The sequence below is a fragment of the Paroedura picta genome, chromosome 7, assembly GCF_049243985.1.
Source record: "Paroedura picta isolate Pp20150507F chromosome 7, Ppicta_v3.0, whole genome shotgun sequence".
Lineage (NCBI taxonomy): Eukaryota > Metazoa > Chordata > Lepidosauria > Squamata > Gekkonidae > Paroedura > Paroedura picta.
The window spans coordinates 21,620,479-21,637,119 of NC_135375.1; the positions used below are offsets into that span (position 1 = coordinate 21,620,479).

The 16,641-nt window shown below is 45.2% G+C and overlaps 1 protein-coding gene across 4 annotated transcripts in view; it reads right to left on the reverse strand.

Moving 5' to 3' along the window:
- The window catches only part of FYB1 (FYN binding protein 1), a 53,786-nt gene that overhangs the window by 14,951 nt on the left and 22,194 nt on the right, over window positions 1-16,641 (reverse strand). For 3 of the 4 annotated variants that reach the window (XM_077347021.1, XM_077347020.1, XM_077347022.1), the window contains exons 4-13: window positions 15,857-15,903; window positions 12,980-12,999; window positions 12,158-12,201; window positions 10,661-10,790; window positions 8,346-8,502; window positions 7,757-7,901; window positions 6,952-6,974; window positions 5,236-5,305; window positions 4,392-4,532; window positions 1,590-1,618 (exon numbers count right to left, since the gene is read on the reverse strand). In XM_077347021.1, coding sequence (XP_077203136.1) covers window positions 1,590-1,618; window positions 4,392-4,532; window positions 5,236-5,305; window positions 6,952-6,974; window positions 7,757-7,901; window positions 8,346-8,502; window positions 10,661-10,790; window positions 12,158-12,201; window positions 12,980-12,999; window positions 15,857-15,903 — 806 coding nt within the window. The remainder of the gene's footprint in view (window positions 1-1,589; window positions 1,619-4,391; window positions 4,533-5,235; window positions 5,306-6,951; window positions 6,975-7,756; window positions 7,902-8,345; window positions 8,503-10,660; window positions 10,791-12,157; window positions 12,202-12,979; window positions 13,000-15,856; window positions 15,904-16,641) is intronic. The other variant, XM_077347023.1, reaches the window with a different exon arrangement.

Genomic DNA, 16,641 nt, shown 5'->3' on the forward strand with positions numbered 1-16,641 from the left:
AAGGTATGTTTCAGAGTTTGGTGCTGGGGGATCACTGGCCTAGAGTGTCCTGCAAGGTTCCACCTTGTTCACCACATTTTTAAAGACATTTATGTGAAGCTGCTGAGAAAGGTCACCTGGAGATATGGGCTGATGATATCCCTCATCTGTATTTCGCTCTTCTAGCAGATCCTACAGAAGCAACCGAAAGTATGAACAGATGCCTGGGAGCAGTTTTGACAACTTATAAGGACTACTTATTCCCTACTATACATTGGTGCTACTGGTAGGTGGTAGGTCTGGCCGAGGAACTGAAATGTCTCCTGTTCTGAATGGACTTGCTCTCTTCCTAAAAGAGGAGGCTGCTGGTGGACCCGGGCCTTCTGTTGGATAAACAGGTGGCAGCGGCAGCCAGGGGTGTCTTTTACCAGCTCAGCTGACCTTTCTGAGGCAGGAAAGATCTTGCTACTGTGGTATATGCCCTGGTAATATCTAGACTAGATTACTGCAAATCATTGTATGTGGGGCTGCCCTTGAAGGCTACGCTCATATGCTTCATTGAACTGTTTAAATATTTTATACACACCTGCATTTTAAATGCTCTTTTAATGTCTTCATCTGTTTATGCTGGAAAATGTTCAATGTTTTGACGTTTTCTACCCTGGAACTATTTACAATAAACCAATATATAGCCACGGCATATTCGGTAGCGTTATATAGGAGAGGATTCTCATGCCTTGGCATGTCATGACAGTTGTATCCAAGCATATTTTTATGAGGCTTTGAATGGTTTTGAGGGAGAAGCCTAATAAAATCAGCCCAGATTCATCCGTATTTTGGGGCCCACTTTGGAACCACATTGAATGACCAGAGTATCAATTTCGATGTGCTTATGTGTGTGTGATGCTTTGTAGGGTTGTGGCCTGTGTGTCTACAAAAGAGTTTCAGAAGCCGTCAATAAGCTCATTGCTAGGGCCTCAAAGTCTTTTAATGAGAGGTTGCTAAGAAACGGTTCCAAGCAGGCAAGGCAGACGTGTCATCACGGTTTCTTGTAGACGAGACTTAAAGCTCACTCGGTTCATTGTATGGGGCGATGAATGAACAGACGTAGCAAGACAGAGACTCTTAGAAGTGAGGCTTTCCGAAGTGTGCAGCGACAGCAAAGGATGACACGGCTATGCAATATTAAAGACATTCTTCGTAGAGCACTGTACAAGCTCCCCCCACCCCACCCTTTGAACTTTTCCTTTTAACATTCCAAAAGGGGATCTTTGCACATAAGGCGAAATAGTTTGAAGGGAATTTCTCTTTCATTACTCCTCGGGACTGTTTAGGAGAAATCATTTTGACTGAATAAATATTTATGGAGAAGACCCTTTACAGCTCAAAAGACTTGAAACTGGAAAACCTAAAAATAGATTTCAGGTGGTCCCTGTGTGCCCAGGCACCTGCCAAGGCCTACCCTGCCAACCCCTGATATCCTCTGAGGCTGGTGCCTTAAGGGAGTGAGCAGTAACACGGAAAGTGCCCATCTAAAGATTGTAGATTCCACTCCTAGAATCATGATACAACCAAAACGGGCAGAAACCGTTTTCAATTTTACTACTTACCCTTCCCGGTTCGTTTTGTTCCAGGAGAGCTGGAAATTGAAAAACAAAAACTTCACTGAGCAGCTGTAATGGCATGCATTCATTTGCCTATCTTTCATATATTTGAAAATTGTTACAGAAGCGACAATTGATTTTCCATCTGCAACTATTTTGAAATTTCGTAACGGCAGAAAGAGACGCTGCTAGCAAAATTTCAGGGTCCCTGATTTTTATGTCTCACCTTCCCCGTCTCTGCCATGAAGATTAGGTTAGGTTAGGTACAAAGCAGTTTCTTAGCTTTTCATCCTTTTCCCTATTTGGCAAGATTTATGGTATCATCTCATGCAGAGTTCACCCACTCAAAACCTTCTGATTTCAATGGTTTTCTTAAATTGGAATAACCATGCATGAGATTGCCCCATTTATATAAAGCTGAATCACAGGTGGACGGCCTGGTTTGATTAATGGCTATTAGAATAATAACATTTGTATAATATGTAAGTGTCTTCAAAGATCTTCACATATATCATCTTGCTAATCTTTACAGGAAATGATGGAGGAGAAGGGAAGGCAAAGAGGTAGTGGACTGCCTAGAACCATCTGCTGAGCTGACACTAGAGGGGAGAGTTGAGCTGGGAATCCAGTAGATCTCTTCCACCCATGGCAGATCTATTCCTGTAGTCCCTGCAAACTGCAAACTTTGTAGGGCTGCCAGCTTCGGACTGGGAAATAACTGGAGACTTTGGGAATGGGGAGGTTAGAACATGAGAAGGGCAGGGTTTGGGGAGGGGAGCGACCTCAGTGTCTACCTTCCAAAATGGCAATTTTCTCCAGGACCTGAGGATCACCTGTAATGGCAGGAGAACTCCAGGTGTCACCAGGAGGCTGGCAACCCTAGAATAGTGGGAGACATGGGCCTGCCGCTCCCCCGGTAGCCAAACAGCCCAACTTTAATGATCCTTAATGGTGGATTGATTATGATGATGGTGCCATGGGAATGCAAACAGGCTGAAGCCCACAACGTGAGATTAGAACACAGACTGAACAAATCAAATTGTGAGCAGTGAATCATGAGGGTTGACTATTCCTGTTTTGTATTTGAGTCTCCGAAGTCACTATACTATGTTTTGGGCCCAAACTCCATTAAAACAGATTCATTGGTATCAAATCTGTCGATCATTCGTCATTTTAGCTTTCTGAAACTGTCTTTCAGAGGGAAATAAGGACCTACACTAATGGGTTTCAACTGTGTGTAGAATGGTACTGGCTAGATATAAGGAATTTTTTTCTCAGTCAGAGTAGTTCAGCAGTGGAATCGGCTACCTACGGAGGTGGTGAACTCCCCCTCACTGTCAGTCTTCATGCAGCGGCCGGACAGATACTTAACCTGGATACTGATCCTGCATTGAGTGGGGGTTGGACTAGATGGCCTGTATGACCCCTTCCAACTCTAGGATTCTGTAATGAGTTGGATCTGCCCAGTTGTTTTTACTCATTTTCAGACAATTACCCCCTATAGCCTGTCCACAGGGCTTTTGCAATTGCTGATCCCATGATCCTTAGAATAACCTTTTTGATAGTCAAAGGTGGCCCTCTCCTCTTGCTCTCTCTCTCTTTTACCAGCGGAAAATCTGTCTGGAGCCAACCCATAGAGATCAATTTCCAGTTAGTTCAGAAGTTGCTTCTCATTCTGAAATTCTTTGAATCACAACAAGTCCAAGCAATACGTTACATAAAAGAGAAAGCGAGAAAATTAAAAGATTTTCCCTCCATGGATTCTCATTTATTTTTATCTTTGAAGTGGAGGTCAACGTGATCTGCCAGAGGCAAACAGTGGCTGGTCCATGAAGAACATTTCTCTTCACATGATCAGTTACAACTGCTGCGTGGTGCTTAGAAAATGGGTGACATGGATCAACTGCAACACCATAGTAAATTCTTCAGATTTAGAAGAAGAGTTGGTTCTTATAAGCCACTTTTCTCTACCATAAGGAGTCTAAAAGCGGCTTACAGTCGCCTTCCCTTTCTTCTCCCCTCAACAGACATCCTGTGAGGGAGGTGAGGCTGAGAGAGTCCTGATATCACCGCTTGGTCAGAACAGTTTTATCAGTGCCGTGGCGAGCCCAAGGTCACCCAGCTGGCTGCATGTGGGGGAGTGCAGAATCGAACCCAGCATGCCAGATCAGAAGTCCGCACTCCTAACCATTACATCAAACTGGCTCATCATTTAGTGATGGCCCAAGTCATTTTGGTGCCTGCGATTGAAAACTGAACAGACTCCCACTAATTAATTGGCGATATGATCCACCAAGGGTTGTGCCCTATGGCTCAGATATGTTCCAACAGTGTCCCTAATATGGACAGAAATCCCCAAAATCTGTCACCAGAGGTGGCTGACTCGCCTTGAAATAACTCATGGAAGAGCTTTGACTAGTAACCTAAATTATGGCAATGTAGTTAAAGACAGAGGGTTGGATCCAGCTAGCTGTTGGCTTAATCTCACCCATCTCTTCTCTTTATGCCAGTCCTTGACCCACATGGGTTTTGCCCATGCAGGTCCCATGATCCAGTTACCCTAGCACTTCTGATGGTCAAAGTGATATGTGATTAAGCAATTCTCCTTGTTTCACTAGCCAAACAGCTGGTTGAATCCAACCCAGGACATGGCTCAACATGAATAGCACTGTTTTCAAAAGCTTGGTGGGGGTTAAGTGAGACACGGCTGGTTAAGTTGCTGTGAGAAGTTGTTAGTAGCTTGTGATCCATGGTTTATTAGCAATTAGTTTTAGTGAATTCTTTTCCCCCCCACAGCGGAACTCTTACAGGGGACCTCCGTTATCTTCTTTCACATTGACTTTAGGTGTTGTCTCTTTTACACTTTTCTTTAGGTAATCTTTTCCCTTTATAATCTTCAATAGCCCTCGGGGCCAGGTGTTATTCTTGTCTTCATCCTGCGACACAGACCTTTGGAGTATGCATGCAATTATCACGTTGCAGAATGAAAGACAACATGTTTACAGGACTATTTTGCCGTGTTTCTATTTTGTTTTGTGTATTGAATTCACACGAGCAACCATTTCCCGCACAGCCAGTACAATTTTTAGAAATACATCTCAAGCCAACATGATGCATGTGTACGCCAGTGTACGCCAGTGTGAATCTGCCAATAAAGGTTTCTGAGCAGAATGTGGACTCCATTGAATTATATGATTGATTCCCCCAACCCCCTGAAGCATTCTTCAGACTTCGAGAAACCCCAGAAGTGGTGCAATTGTGCAGAATATGGTTGAGAAGCACAGCTGTGTACATGCCCACCCGGGACCCCTCCCTTTCCCACCACCCCCAGCCAATCATTGGCCATTTGGGGGAGTCAACACAACCATACATGGTCAATATCACCTGATAAACGTTGAACAAATTTGAAAAATATATTAAAAATGAATTAACTCCCACCCATTTGGGAAACCCTTCCAGGGCCATCAAGAAACCCCAGGGTGTCACAAAACTCTGGTTGAGAAAGCCTGACCCAGACAGAAGCACAAGGAGATCCAAGCCACTGATAGGTGTCCCGGAGTCTCCAACCTTCTGCATTTTACGCCATTTACAACTTGCCCACCATCTGTTCATCCCTGTCTACTCAAGGCGGACAGAACTCCAGTGTTCTTACCCTGATGGCCCGTCATCATCTTCAATGCCGTCATAAATTTCATCCGGGGGAGGAGGAGGTGGGAACAACACTTTAATATGAAAAAAGGCACAAATAAATAAGAGCAAATTCAGAAAGCAATTCCCCAGAAAGTAAATGGGGGAAAAGCTGTCTGGAAGTTTCATCCCAATATATGCCACTAGACTCCAGTATATGCTTGCTGCAACACACTGGGCATGGCTGCCTCTCTCAAATTTAGTCACAGAGCTTTTAAAACATCTATCACACAGAAAAGAGCCATTGTCTTATATATACGCCACAAAAGCATCTACTGCCATCTTTCCAGCTATTTATGTATTGCTATCGGCACATCAGCTTTATTTTCGCTTTGTTTCTTTGTGCAGGAGACAATTATTTATCATGTCGCCCACTGTGTTTGAGAATCCTGTGCTTCAACTTGGCAGCTCTTTCAGATCTTCAAAGCTTCTTTGAGGGTATCAAGCTCTTTGGGGGTGCTCCCTTTGATCCCGGCCTATGCCTCTCCACCCCATCTCCACCCAGAGATGATACAGGAGGGGTCCTGGGATAAATACACTCGCTGTCAATTAGGAGATTCAAGAAAAGAGTGATTTTCTCATACTTCTTCTGAGGAGTCAAAACATTCTTTCATACTTTGCTTGTACTTATACAGCCGGGAAAGAAAATCCACTGGGAACAATAGCAGAGGACAAAGAATGCACAGAACGAAACGCAATGTAGACACAAAGGCCTAGTCTGCACACAATAGATAATGCACTTTCAATGCACTTTAGAAGTAGATCTTGCTGTTCCACACAGGAAAATCCAGCTGTCAAAGCACATTGAAAGTGCATTATCCCATGTGTGTGGAATGGGCCTTGGAGTCAAGTTGCTCTTTTCTTGGAGCTGAAGTTTTGCCCAGAAATCAGTGCAGACTTAATGGAGCTCTTATGAAACTACTAGCAAAGATGGGTGTGAGTGTGTAATCTTCCTATTCCAGTTACCGTCCAAGCAAAGGATGACTGGAGATTCCTGGTTTTATAAGAGTTGATTGCTTTAATGACCCAACCGTGACCTCAGAGGATGCTGTCTCTTCTCCAGAGAGGCAAGAGAAGATGCAAAGGACAACAGCCAAGCGGTTTTGCACAAATCCACAGTTGCTCAGCAGACAACCTTCACCAGGGAACACTGAGGCAATCAGATCAGATGTTTGCCTTGAGTGTAATCAAGGGACTTAGGGAAGGGCTGTGGCTCAGTGGAAGAACCTCTGCTTGGCATGCCAAAGGTCCCAGGTTCGGTCCCCAGCATCTCCAATGAAAAGGATCAGATGGTAGGTGATCTGAAAGTCCTCAGCCTGAGACCCTGTCGGTCTGAATAGACAGTATCGACCTGGATGGACCAAGGGTCTGATTCAGTCTAAGGGAACTCCTTAGCTTGGTGAGCAGCAAAGATCTCAGCATGCCTACGTTGAGCACCTCTCTGCCTCTCAGTAGTATATAAGAACTGGGTTACCAAAGCATTATGGGTGTCAACCTGCTCTCCACTTGTATTTCTCCTGGCATTCTGGATTTTTATTTGTTTTCTATTTCTTGATGCTGCTAGAGGGAACTTGCTAACAGATGGATGGACAGATGGACGGACAGACAGAACGACGAGCAGGCAGACAGACAGACTGGTTGACTGATAGATTTCATTTTTTTAAAGAAAAGTAGAGCTTACCCCCTGTGGCACTGTGACCTCCACTGTAAAAACAAAAGTGGGAAATTATTGAAAAGAAAAGGGAAACCACCCATATACAACAGCAGGGGCAGTCAACCTGTGGTCCTCCAGATGTTCATGGACTACAATTTCCATGAGCCCCTGACAGCAAATAATTGTAATCCATGAATATCTGGAGGACCACAGGTTGACTACCCCTGTACAACGGGACTGCCAGCCTCCAGCTGGGGCCTGTAGATCTCCTAGAATTACAGCTGGTCTCTTGATGACAGAGATCAGTCTCCTCCCCCTGGAGAAAATGACTGCTTTGGAGGGTGGATTTGATGACACTGGGCCCCATTTATGGCTCTCCCTAGATTTTGTTTCCAAATACCTAGGAATTTCTCTATCCAGGACTGGCAACCCTACTGAGAGCCAGCTTGGTGCAGTGGTTAGGAGTGTGGACTTCTAATCTGGCATGCCGGGTTCGATTCTACACTCCCCCATATGCAGCCAGCTGGGTGATCTTGGGCTCACCACAGCACTGATGAAGCTGTTCTGACCGAGCAGTGATATCAGGGCTCTCTCAGCCTCACCTCCCTCACAGGGTGTCTGTTGTGGGGAGAGGAAAGAGAAGGCGACTGTAATCCGCTTTGAGCTTCCTTCGGGTAGAGAAAAGCGGCATATAAGAACCAACTCTTCTTCTACTATAGTCATGTGGTCTCTTGCAAATGAGAGTCAAAGTGGCAATCCCATCATCAAAAGAAAGTACATGAAAACTGCCATATTTTAGAAACCTGCAATCCTGTCTGGAATTTGAACATACCTGCCAGAGCTGTCCAGGTCCCCAACGTCATCATATACCTCTTGGTCACTGTCTGGCTCCTTTGGCTGAATGATGGCCGAAGGTCGTGGCTTCCTTTTCAAAGAGTCATAGTCAATTTCCACCATAGTGGTTTTAATGTAGCCATCTAAAATGCAGAACATTTCAGGATAGTTGCTTGAGAATAGATCGTTAAGGTAAAGGTAAAGGCAAAGGTATCCCCTGTGCAAGCACTGGGTCATGTCTGACCCTTAGGGTGACGCCCTCTAGCGTTTTCATGGCAGACTCAATACGGGGTGGTTTGCCAGTGCCTTCCCCAGTCATTACCGTTCCCCCCCGGCAAGCTGGGTACTCATTTTACCAACCTCGGAAGGATGGAAGGCTGAGTCAACCTTGAGCCGGCTGCTGGGATTGAACTCCCAAACTCATGGGCAGAGCTTCAGACTGCCTTACCACCCTGTACCACAAGAGGCTCTATCGTTAAGGTAAGTCACATAAAAAAATCTCCCCCCAATGTTCGGATTCTTTGATTACATTTTGCTGATTAAATGCGTTAACATTAATTCACTTAATTTGTGTTCTTGATACTTACAGGCGCCTCTTATTCTTCCCAGCCATTTCCCCTCTGGGTTGTCTGTAATACGGATGATTTCAATGTTGTCCCCTTGCTTGAAAGTCAATTCATTCTTCCCTCCTTTGTACTCAGTGCAAGCTCTGGCTTGGTGAATGACTTCAATGGGACCCACTAGCTACACAAAAGAAACATACGAGATTGACAAGCATTCGGAAATGAACATTAGGAAGATGGTTTATACCACTGGTCCGCAACCTTTTTTAGGCTGCAGACCGGTGGGGGGGAGGGCAATCCAGCCGCCACAAATGCACATGCGCATTTGCGCCATGCACATCTGCAAACACGCACGCGCGGCAATTTCGCACATATGAGATTTGCTTGCGGCCTGGGAAGTTTCTCACTGCAGGGGGGGCGGGAAGAGGGAGCCGCGGCCCGGTGCCGGGGCCACCACGGCCCGGCACCAGGCCATGGCCCGGTGGTTGGGGACCACTGGTTTATACAACCATGGCCAAATCACAGCTGCTAGCACTCTTGTACTACTAGCCTTGTCCTACTACCCAGCAGTCATACTGGGGCCTAATTGGACGCGTGTATGTAGAAGAAGAAGAGTTGGTTTTTATAACCTACTGTTCATAGCCCAAAGGAGAAAGCAGCTTACAATTGCCTTCCCTTGCTCCCCCCACAACAGACACCCTATGAGGGAGGTGAAGCTGAGACAGCTCTGAGAGAAACTGCTCTGTGACAATAGCTTCTAACAGGCCTGGGACCAGCCCAAGGTCACCCAGCTGGCTGCGTGTGGAAGAGCGGGGAATCAACGCCAGCTCACCAAATTAGAAGCTGCTGCTCTAAACCACTATACCAAGCTGGCTCTGTAGGGGATGGTGGTGGAGGGAATGCAGTTCTTCTGATCAACATATTTTTTCTAATCAAAATTGATGCCTGGGACTACTAGTAGCTTTCAAAGGAAAAAAGACAGGCTGCCAATGGCGCATACATTTTAGTTAGCAAAACTGGATGGCTGGGGAATAGTTAAGCTCCCTCTTTCTCTATCTGTGTGGCACCAGTCCATAGATCTGCCAACATCTTGTCTAGGTTGACCATTCTTACATTTTTGCACTGGAAGCATAAAGTTCCTGAAGAGCCTATGTTGACAACAAACGAGTCATAGGCCTTTTCTGCACTGGTGTTTTCCATTTTGCAGTGCATATTCACCAAGGTTTTTTTTCCCATTGTTGTTGTGCACTCAATTTCACTTTGCACCTTTGTTGGGCTTTATTTGTCATTTTGCATTGATTTTCCTCTCTTCGGTGCTTAGTTTGCTTTCCAGTTGCTGTTTCCCCGAGGTCTCTGAGTGTGCTTTGGTGTCAGTTTCCCCTTTGCTTTGCTCCCAATTCTAAGGCATAGAGATTCTACTGGCTTTCCCCCTTGCCCTTTTCCTACTCCTTGGAGGACTCTTCTCCACTGTCCACATTGAGGTCTTTCCTCCCACTCTGCACCCTCTGCCATTCCTCTTCCCTTCATTGGTAATAAAGCATTGTTGCATATCCTTTTAATTTGTTATGTAAACAGGCTTAGTCTAGCGATACTATTCTTTTTAAAACTGAATTTGGATTACAGGTCAGCAAAGATGCTATAGCCATGGTCTTAAGGAGGGTCTGCGTAATTTGTTTCCATCAACATCGGTCCATGCAAGAAGATGCTACCAGAAATTTATACATGAAGAGGCTTGCAGGATCAGACCAGGAAAGTTATCTAGTCCAGCATAGTGCCACTCCGTCATTTGTATGCGGGGAAGGGGACATGTATCTTCTTTAAGTTTAAACATGACTCACATACACACAACATTTAAATCCTTCCCTGTCAACAATTTTTGACCAGTGTTCCAGGTTCAGCTAAAAGTTGTAGTATCGCTAGACTCATTACCCTGCAATCTAAAAAAAACAAAACAAAACAAAACAAAAAACGCTGACCAATAAGGAGAGACCAACCACACTAAAACACCCCGGCAATTCAGTGCTGTGACACTATCCAATTTTTTCCATGCAAAACATAGACTCCACGGTATGCAGAACATAGACTCCACGGTTCCCAAGAGAAAGTCAGAGAAAAAAATACGTGCAGAATGCAGTCACAGGATTTGAATTTAAGCCATACCAACTCCAATTCAGTGATAAACAAAAGTGATCTGTGCATGCAGAAAAGGCTATAGAGGCCAAGGCTTTCCCCTAATGTTCCCTTGTAGCTCCAATACACAAAGATTATCTGTCAAACAGAGTATCTTTTAAAGGATAACCCTGGATTGCATTGCATACCATGCTGAAAAAAGACCTTACTTTGAACTTCTTCCGCACTTCCTGTTCTTTCTTCTCTTTTTCTTTTTGCTCCTTCTGTTCTTTCCTCTCTTGATCACCTTTTTTCTTTTCTCCCTTCTCCCTTTTCCTTTCATTATTTCTAGAGGCATGTCTGTAAAATAATTTTTAAAAGATGGGGGGAAGATCAATATGGCATCATACAGACAAGCAGACAAAAGCCTAATCAGGAATAGGAGCCAAACTAAAACATTCAGTCAAAGCCTACAAAGAAAAGTTTTGTTTCACTATAACAAGCTGGTGACAGGATCAGACCAGGGCCCGTTTATCCATGACTATGCGGTACATGTAGTACGTGCTATGGGCCCTGCATTTTCAGCTCCCCCAGTGCCTCCCCCCCCCCCCCATGAATCAGGATCGTAGTGTCTGTCTCTTTCCCTTTTCCCTCTTTAAGGACATTCAGAGTGACACCCGTTTCTACTGGGGGGGGGCTTTACTTTTGGTCTGGCTGCTCCCACCACAATTGTACTCTGCTGGGGCCCTGCAAATCTGGTTCCGGTGCTACGAGCCCTCAAATCCTTAGACCACACCTGGATCAGACCACAGGTCTATCTAGTTTAGCCTTCTGCCTCTTACAGATGTCCCTGGGAAAGCTATATGCTCTTAGCCCATGGTGCAGCCTGAGAACACAAGTGAAGCAGGCCAGAAGATCCAGGGGTGGTCCAGGGCTCATTCCACACATGTTGGATAATGCACATTGGTAGATTTTTCTGCTTTGCCCAGGAAAATCCAGCTGCAAAAGCATATTGGAAGTGCATTATCCAACGTATGCAGAACAAGCCCACAATGGGGTGTTTTGTCCACCACCACCACCCCCTTTTGTATTCTCATTGCAGAGAAAGGCAGGATAAGAGTCCAGAAAGCAATATCTACCTTAAAGTCAGAGACATTCCTAGCAGAGAAGGGAACTGAGGGAAGGCCCTGCTGACTTGTTGCACTAGGTGAGCAGCAACAAATTTCCCCTCCTCTTTGTTGGGGTTGCCAGCTCAGGGTTGGGAAAAATCTGGAGACTTTGGGGGTGGAGCCTGCACAGGGCAGGGTTTGGGGAGGGGAGCGACTTCCATGGGCTATACCAGGGGGAGTCAAGCTGCGGCCCTCCAGATGTCCATGGACTACAATCCCCATGAGCCCCTGCCAGCGAACGCTGGCAGGGGCTCATGGGAATTGTAGTCCATGGACATCTGGAGGGCCACAGCTTGACTCCCCCTGGGCTATACTGTCCACCTTCTAAGCAGCCTCCAGGGAAACTGATCTCTGTTGCCTAGAGATGAGCTGTAATTCCAGGGGATCCCCAGGTCCCGCCTGGGGACTGGCATCCCTACTCTTTGCAAGTAATTTAGCCTAGGAAGCAGAAATCATCGGTGTGGAAAGGTGCTGGCTCCCCCATGCTGCCATTTGGATCTTTTGCGGACAGCCTTGTCACGATTTATCTTTGGTCTCTGATCATTTCCTGTTTCATACCTCACGTCTATGTCTTCATAGGTCTCCTCATCACTGTTCAAACTCTGCAAGGGGAAAAAACAAAACAAAAACAGTGTGCCCGTCTTATTGATGGAGAAACATTCAAATTGAACATCTAGGTCCAATCGTGACAAGTCAACAAACAGCTTTCAAGAGTTAGCAACAAAATTTCAATGAAAAGTATGAATGCCAATATTTCAGTCCCAAATGTTTGTTCGAACAAGTTGTTTAGAACCTGATTATTTTTCTAATCGTATATATCAAATATCGGTCTTTCCTTATCACAAACAAATGTCGTCGTCCCCCATTGAGCCTTAGTAAGAGTGTAGGATGTTGGGGAACCAGGTAGTAACCCCCCACTCTGCCAAGGAAGCTATTTTGGTGGCTTTGGGCCACTCTTACACTCTCACCCTGGCCTACTGCACAGGGTTGTTGTGAGGGTAAAATGGAGGAGAGGAGAACAAGCTATGCTGCTTTGGGTTCCCATTTTGGAGAAAGGCAGGGTATAAATGAAGTAAGTAAAATGGCCATTTTCCTCCAGGTCAACTAATCTTTGTAGTCTGGAGACCAGCTGTAATCTCAGGAGATCTCCCAGCCCTCACCTGGAGGTTGGCAAGCACATCACAAACTCTTTGTTTTGACAAATAACATTTAGCTATATCACCTGGCAAAGGCCTGAAAGAATAACATTATTTTTAACTTTGTATCTACAAGACAGGAAGCGGTTGGAGAAGAAGACAGCTGGGGAGGGTATTGCATAAATAAGAGGAACACGACAGAGAAGGGTCTGACGCTAGAGTTTCCTTAAAATATAATACCTACCTCATCCGTATTTCCAGGATCTGAAAAAGTCAGCAGCCAAAAAGAGACTGTTAATTTACTTTTGCAGAAATGCAGTGGTAAATAGTATAATAATGCTTCTCATAATTAAAGGTAAAGGTATCCCCTGTGCAAGCACCGAGTCATGTCTGACCCTTGGGGTGATGCACTCTAGCATTTTCATGGCAGACTCAATACGGGGTAGTTTGCCAGTGCCTTCCCCAGTCATTACCGTTTACCCCCCAGCAAGCTGGGTACTCATTTTACTGACCTCGGAAGGATGGAAGGCTGAGTCAACCTTGAGCCGGCTGCTGGGATTGAACTCACAGCCTCATGGGCAAAGCTTTCAGACAGCTGCCTTACCACTCTGCACCACAAGAGGCTCATCTTTTTTTACCCCAATAAGTCTCAAGCAGGATGAGTAGCATAGATTTGCCAGCAAGTCTCCCCTCGTTTTGAACAATCACTGAGGTTCTACTATATGAAACTATCACAAAAATATATGAATGTTGACTGCCTTGTTGACCTTGGGGTACAATTCTCTACTTGCCCAACTAGTCATTTGAAAGCTTGTAGTACTTTTCTGAAAGTGCAAGAAAGTATATCCTCTAGTGTAGGGGTAGTCAACCTGTGGTCCTCCAGATGTCCATGGACTACAATTCCCATGAGTCCCTGCCAGTGTTTGCTGGCAGGGGCTCATGGGAATTGTAGCCCAAGGACATCTGGAGGACCACAGGCTGACTATCCCTGCTCTAGTGAATATGGAATTATGCTACAATCCCCACCCCCACTTCTGTGGCATTCAAAATAATCTGTATCATTCTGTGTACACTATCTACTTATTTTATACTTCTTAAAGTATCATGGTTTTTAAAGAATCTTGAAAACAATAGCTGAATAAAACGCTGAGAATTCCCTGTTGAGGATCCTTACCCCCCATCAGATCTTGGAAGTTAAGCAGGACTGACCCTGGCTAGTATTTGGGTGGTAGCTCCTCCAAGGAACACTAGGGGTCATGACATGGAGGCAGACAATGGCAAACCCCCTCTAAATTATTTTCCATCTTGGACCGTTTCCGCACAGAGGCGTTGCCTCCTGCTTGCAAACATGCGGTTGTAAGCCACGCGTTTGCAAGCCTCCTCATGGGAGACCCCTCCCGCGTTTTCCCTCTGACTCATCATGGCTTTTTGCCTCCCCACAAGACTGCAAGGGAAAACAAGCCAAACTTCTCCCCCAGCTCCTTGGCTTGTCAATCACAGCAAGCCAACAATCACAGCACAGCGGTTCTCTTGTGGACTCAAACATTCTTCCCCCCCTGATTTTTTTTTTATTAAAAAAGGCACTTCCGCATCGCTATGCGGTAATGTCACAACACAGAAGCATTTTAAGTAAAAAAATTAACACTTCTTCATTGCTATGGAGAAATGCCAGACCAATACATCATTCCTCCTCCTTTTGGGGATTCTTGGTGTTTCAGATTCTAACTCTGTCTTGGTAGATCTGTGAGAGGCTGGAAATGGTAACTGGACCCTGAAAAATGATTTTGTGTAAACAGTGGGCTTAAAAACAAAACGTACAGACACCTGGTTGATTGGGAGAGGGCTGCTTCATAACGCGCCCCCCTTTCCCCGTTCATTCCCCACCACCAGAAAAAATGAATGAGGCTGTGTTTTGCCTGCCTGATCCCAAAAAGACCGTGGACACTTTACAGAAGATTTTAACTTTGACAAAGTAGCTTTGCAGTCCTGCAGCAATGCTGACCACACCATTTTTTAAAAATTCTCAGTGCAGGAAATGGAGAAGGAAGGGCAGGTGCGAGGGTGGGACAATGCTATAGAGACTGTCGTGCCTTTACACCTCCATACGGGCTTGCTCCTGGTTGCTCCCTGATGAGAAGCATGATAGAAGGTGGCAAATCCAGTTTTGGAGATCTCCCTCACCTTGAGGCAAATCGGGCCAAAACTCAAACTAGGTGCAGGACAGCTTCGGGATGCAGACGATGTCATGTGAAAGAGGCTCTTTAACCCACCAACAACCAGAGGCTGTCCAGGGGCAGATTCCTCAGGCGGAAACGAGTCCTATAAAACTTTATTGGCATTCAAGACCAGCGTATCATAGGTTAAGATACAGAGTGTATAATAGAAATACAAATGAAATAGTGCAAACTCACTATCCACCTCAAACATTTAGGTGTTCTCTCACTTGCCGTTAGAAAACACAATGCCCAAATCCTTAGTAGTACAAGATCGGGTCCTTTCTTGGAGCACGATGGCTAAGAATTCTGCTACACTTTCTGTTACTGCAGACTCTTGGTTTGATGCTGCATGTCTTTCGGCCATAAAACAATTGTGCCAACTATGTCATGAATTAGACTATAATTACTCCTCAAGGGCCGTCTCTTCCTATTATGAGAAACAGGAAGAGTGTCACGTCTTGCTAACTGAGAAGAAACATGCCTATTCCATCAAAAAGTGGCCCCAACTTCTCTCTGCAGCAAAGAGCAAAAATACTAAGGTCCTTTGTGGCAGACCAGAAACACTTGCCTGTTTCCCCTATTCAGGCAGAGGGATGGGTTCAATATTATACTAAACTTTTTAGTGATTCATCACCTCTAAATATCCCTTCCATGACTGCCAGACAATCCTCGGACCTCCTGGCTGCAATATATATAAATAAATAACCTTTGCCTTCTATAAATATAAACCTTGGGGTTATCCAAAAAGAGGGGGCAATTGATAAACAGGCTTTAAGTTTGCAGTGTGCTTGGATTTTCTTGGAGTTTCTTGGTGCTTGGATTCCTTCCGGGCTATTCAAAGGAAGCAAGCTGCATTGCAATAACCTCTCTCATTCCCAAGGTGAATGAAATGGAGCTCTCCTTACCGTCAGTAACGTCAACATCATCATAGCTTTCTTCCATCTCTGAGTTACTATAACAATGAAAAGACAAACATCTTAAATTGGGGTGGGGAGGATGCAACTACAATAACCCCAATGAGCTTTTGTCTAGGGCACTGGATTTCACCAGCTGTTTCCACTGATGGGAGAAAAGGGCAATTTTTGCAGATTACCCCCAACACACACACACAAACACACACACAACCTGTAATTTGTCTCTTGTAGAGTTGTCAGCTCTGGGTTGGGAAATACCTGGAGATTTTGGGGGTGGAGCCAGGAGTAGGTGGGATTTGGAGCAGGGAGGGACCTCATTGGAGTATAACGTTATATGGAGTCCACCCTCCAAAGCTGCCATTTTCTCCAGGGGAACTGATCTCCTTAGCTTGGAGAAGAGCCATAATTCCACCTAAGGACTGGTACCTCTAGTCTCTATTGAGGACAACCACATTTTTGAAAAATTGCAGGGACCAGAATTGACCCCCAGCTGGCTGCTTGAAGGTTTGTGAGTAAATGATCACCAGTGAAGCCACTTAACATGCTGGAGGCAACCCAGGTTGGATAGCCTGCCCAGTCAAGCTACAGAAGATCCCTTTGGAAAAGGATAACCTTCCAGCTCTCAGAGGGTTGACTGCACTGCCATTCCCCATAGCTGCTGTGACATTGAAGTTAAGACTAAGAGGAAGATAAGGGATGCCTTTGTTTGAAAGTTTTGTCCTCAGGCTTCCACATCTGTTCCATCTTTGGACCCTCTGGAACCATCCATTGAATAG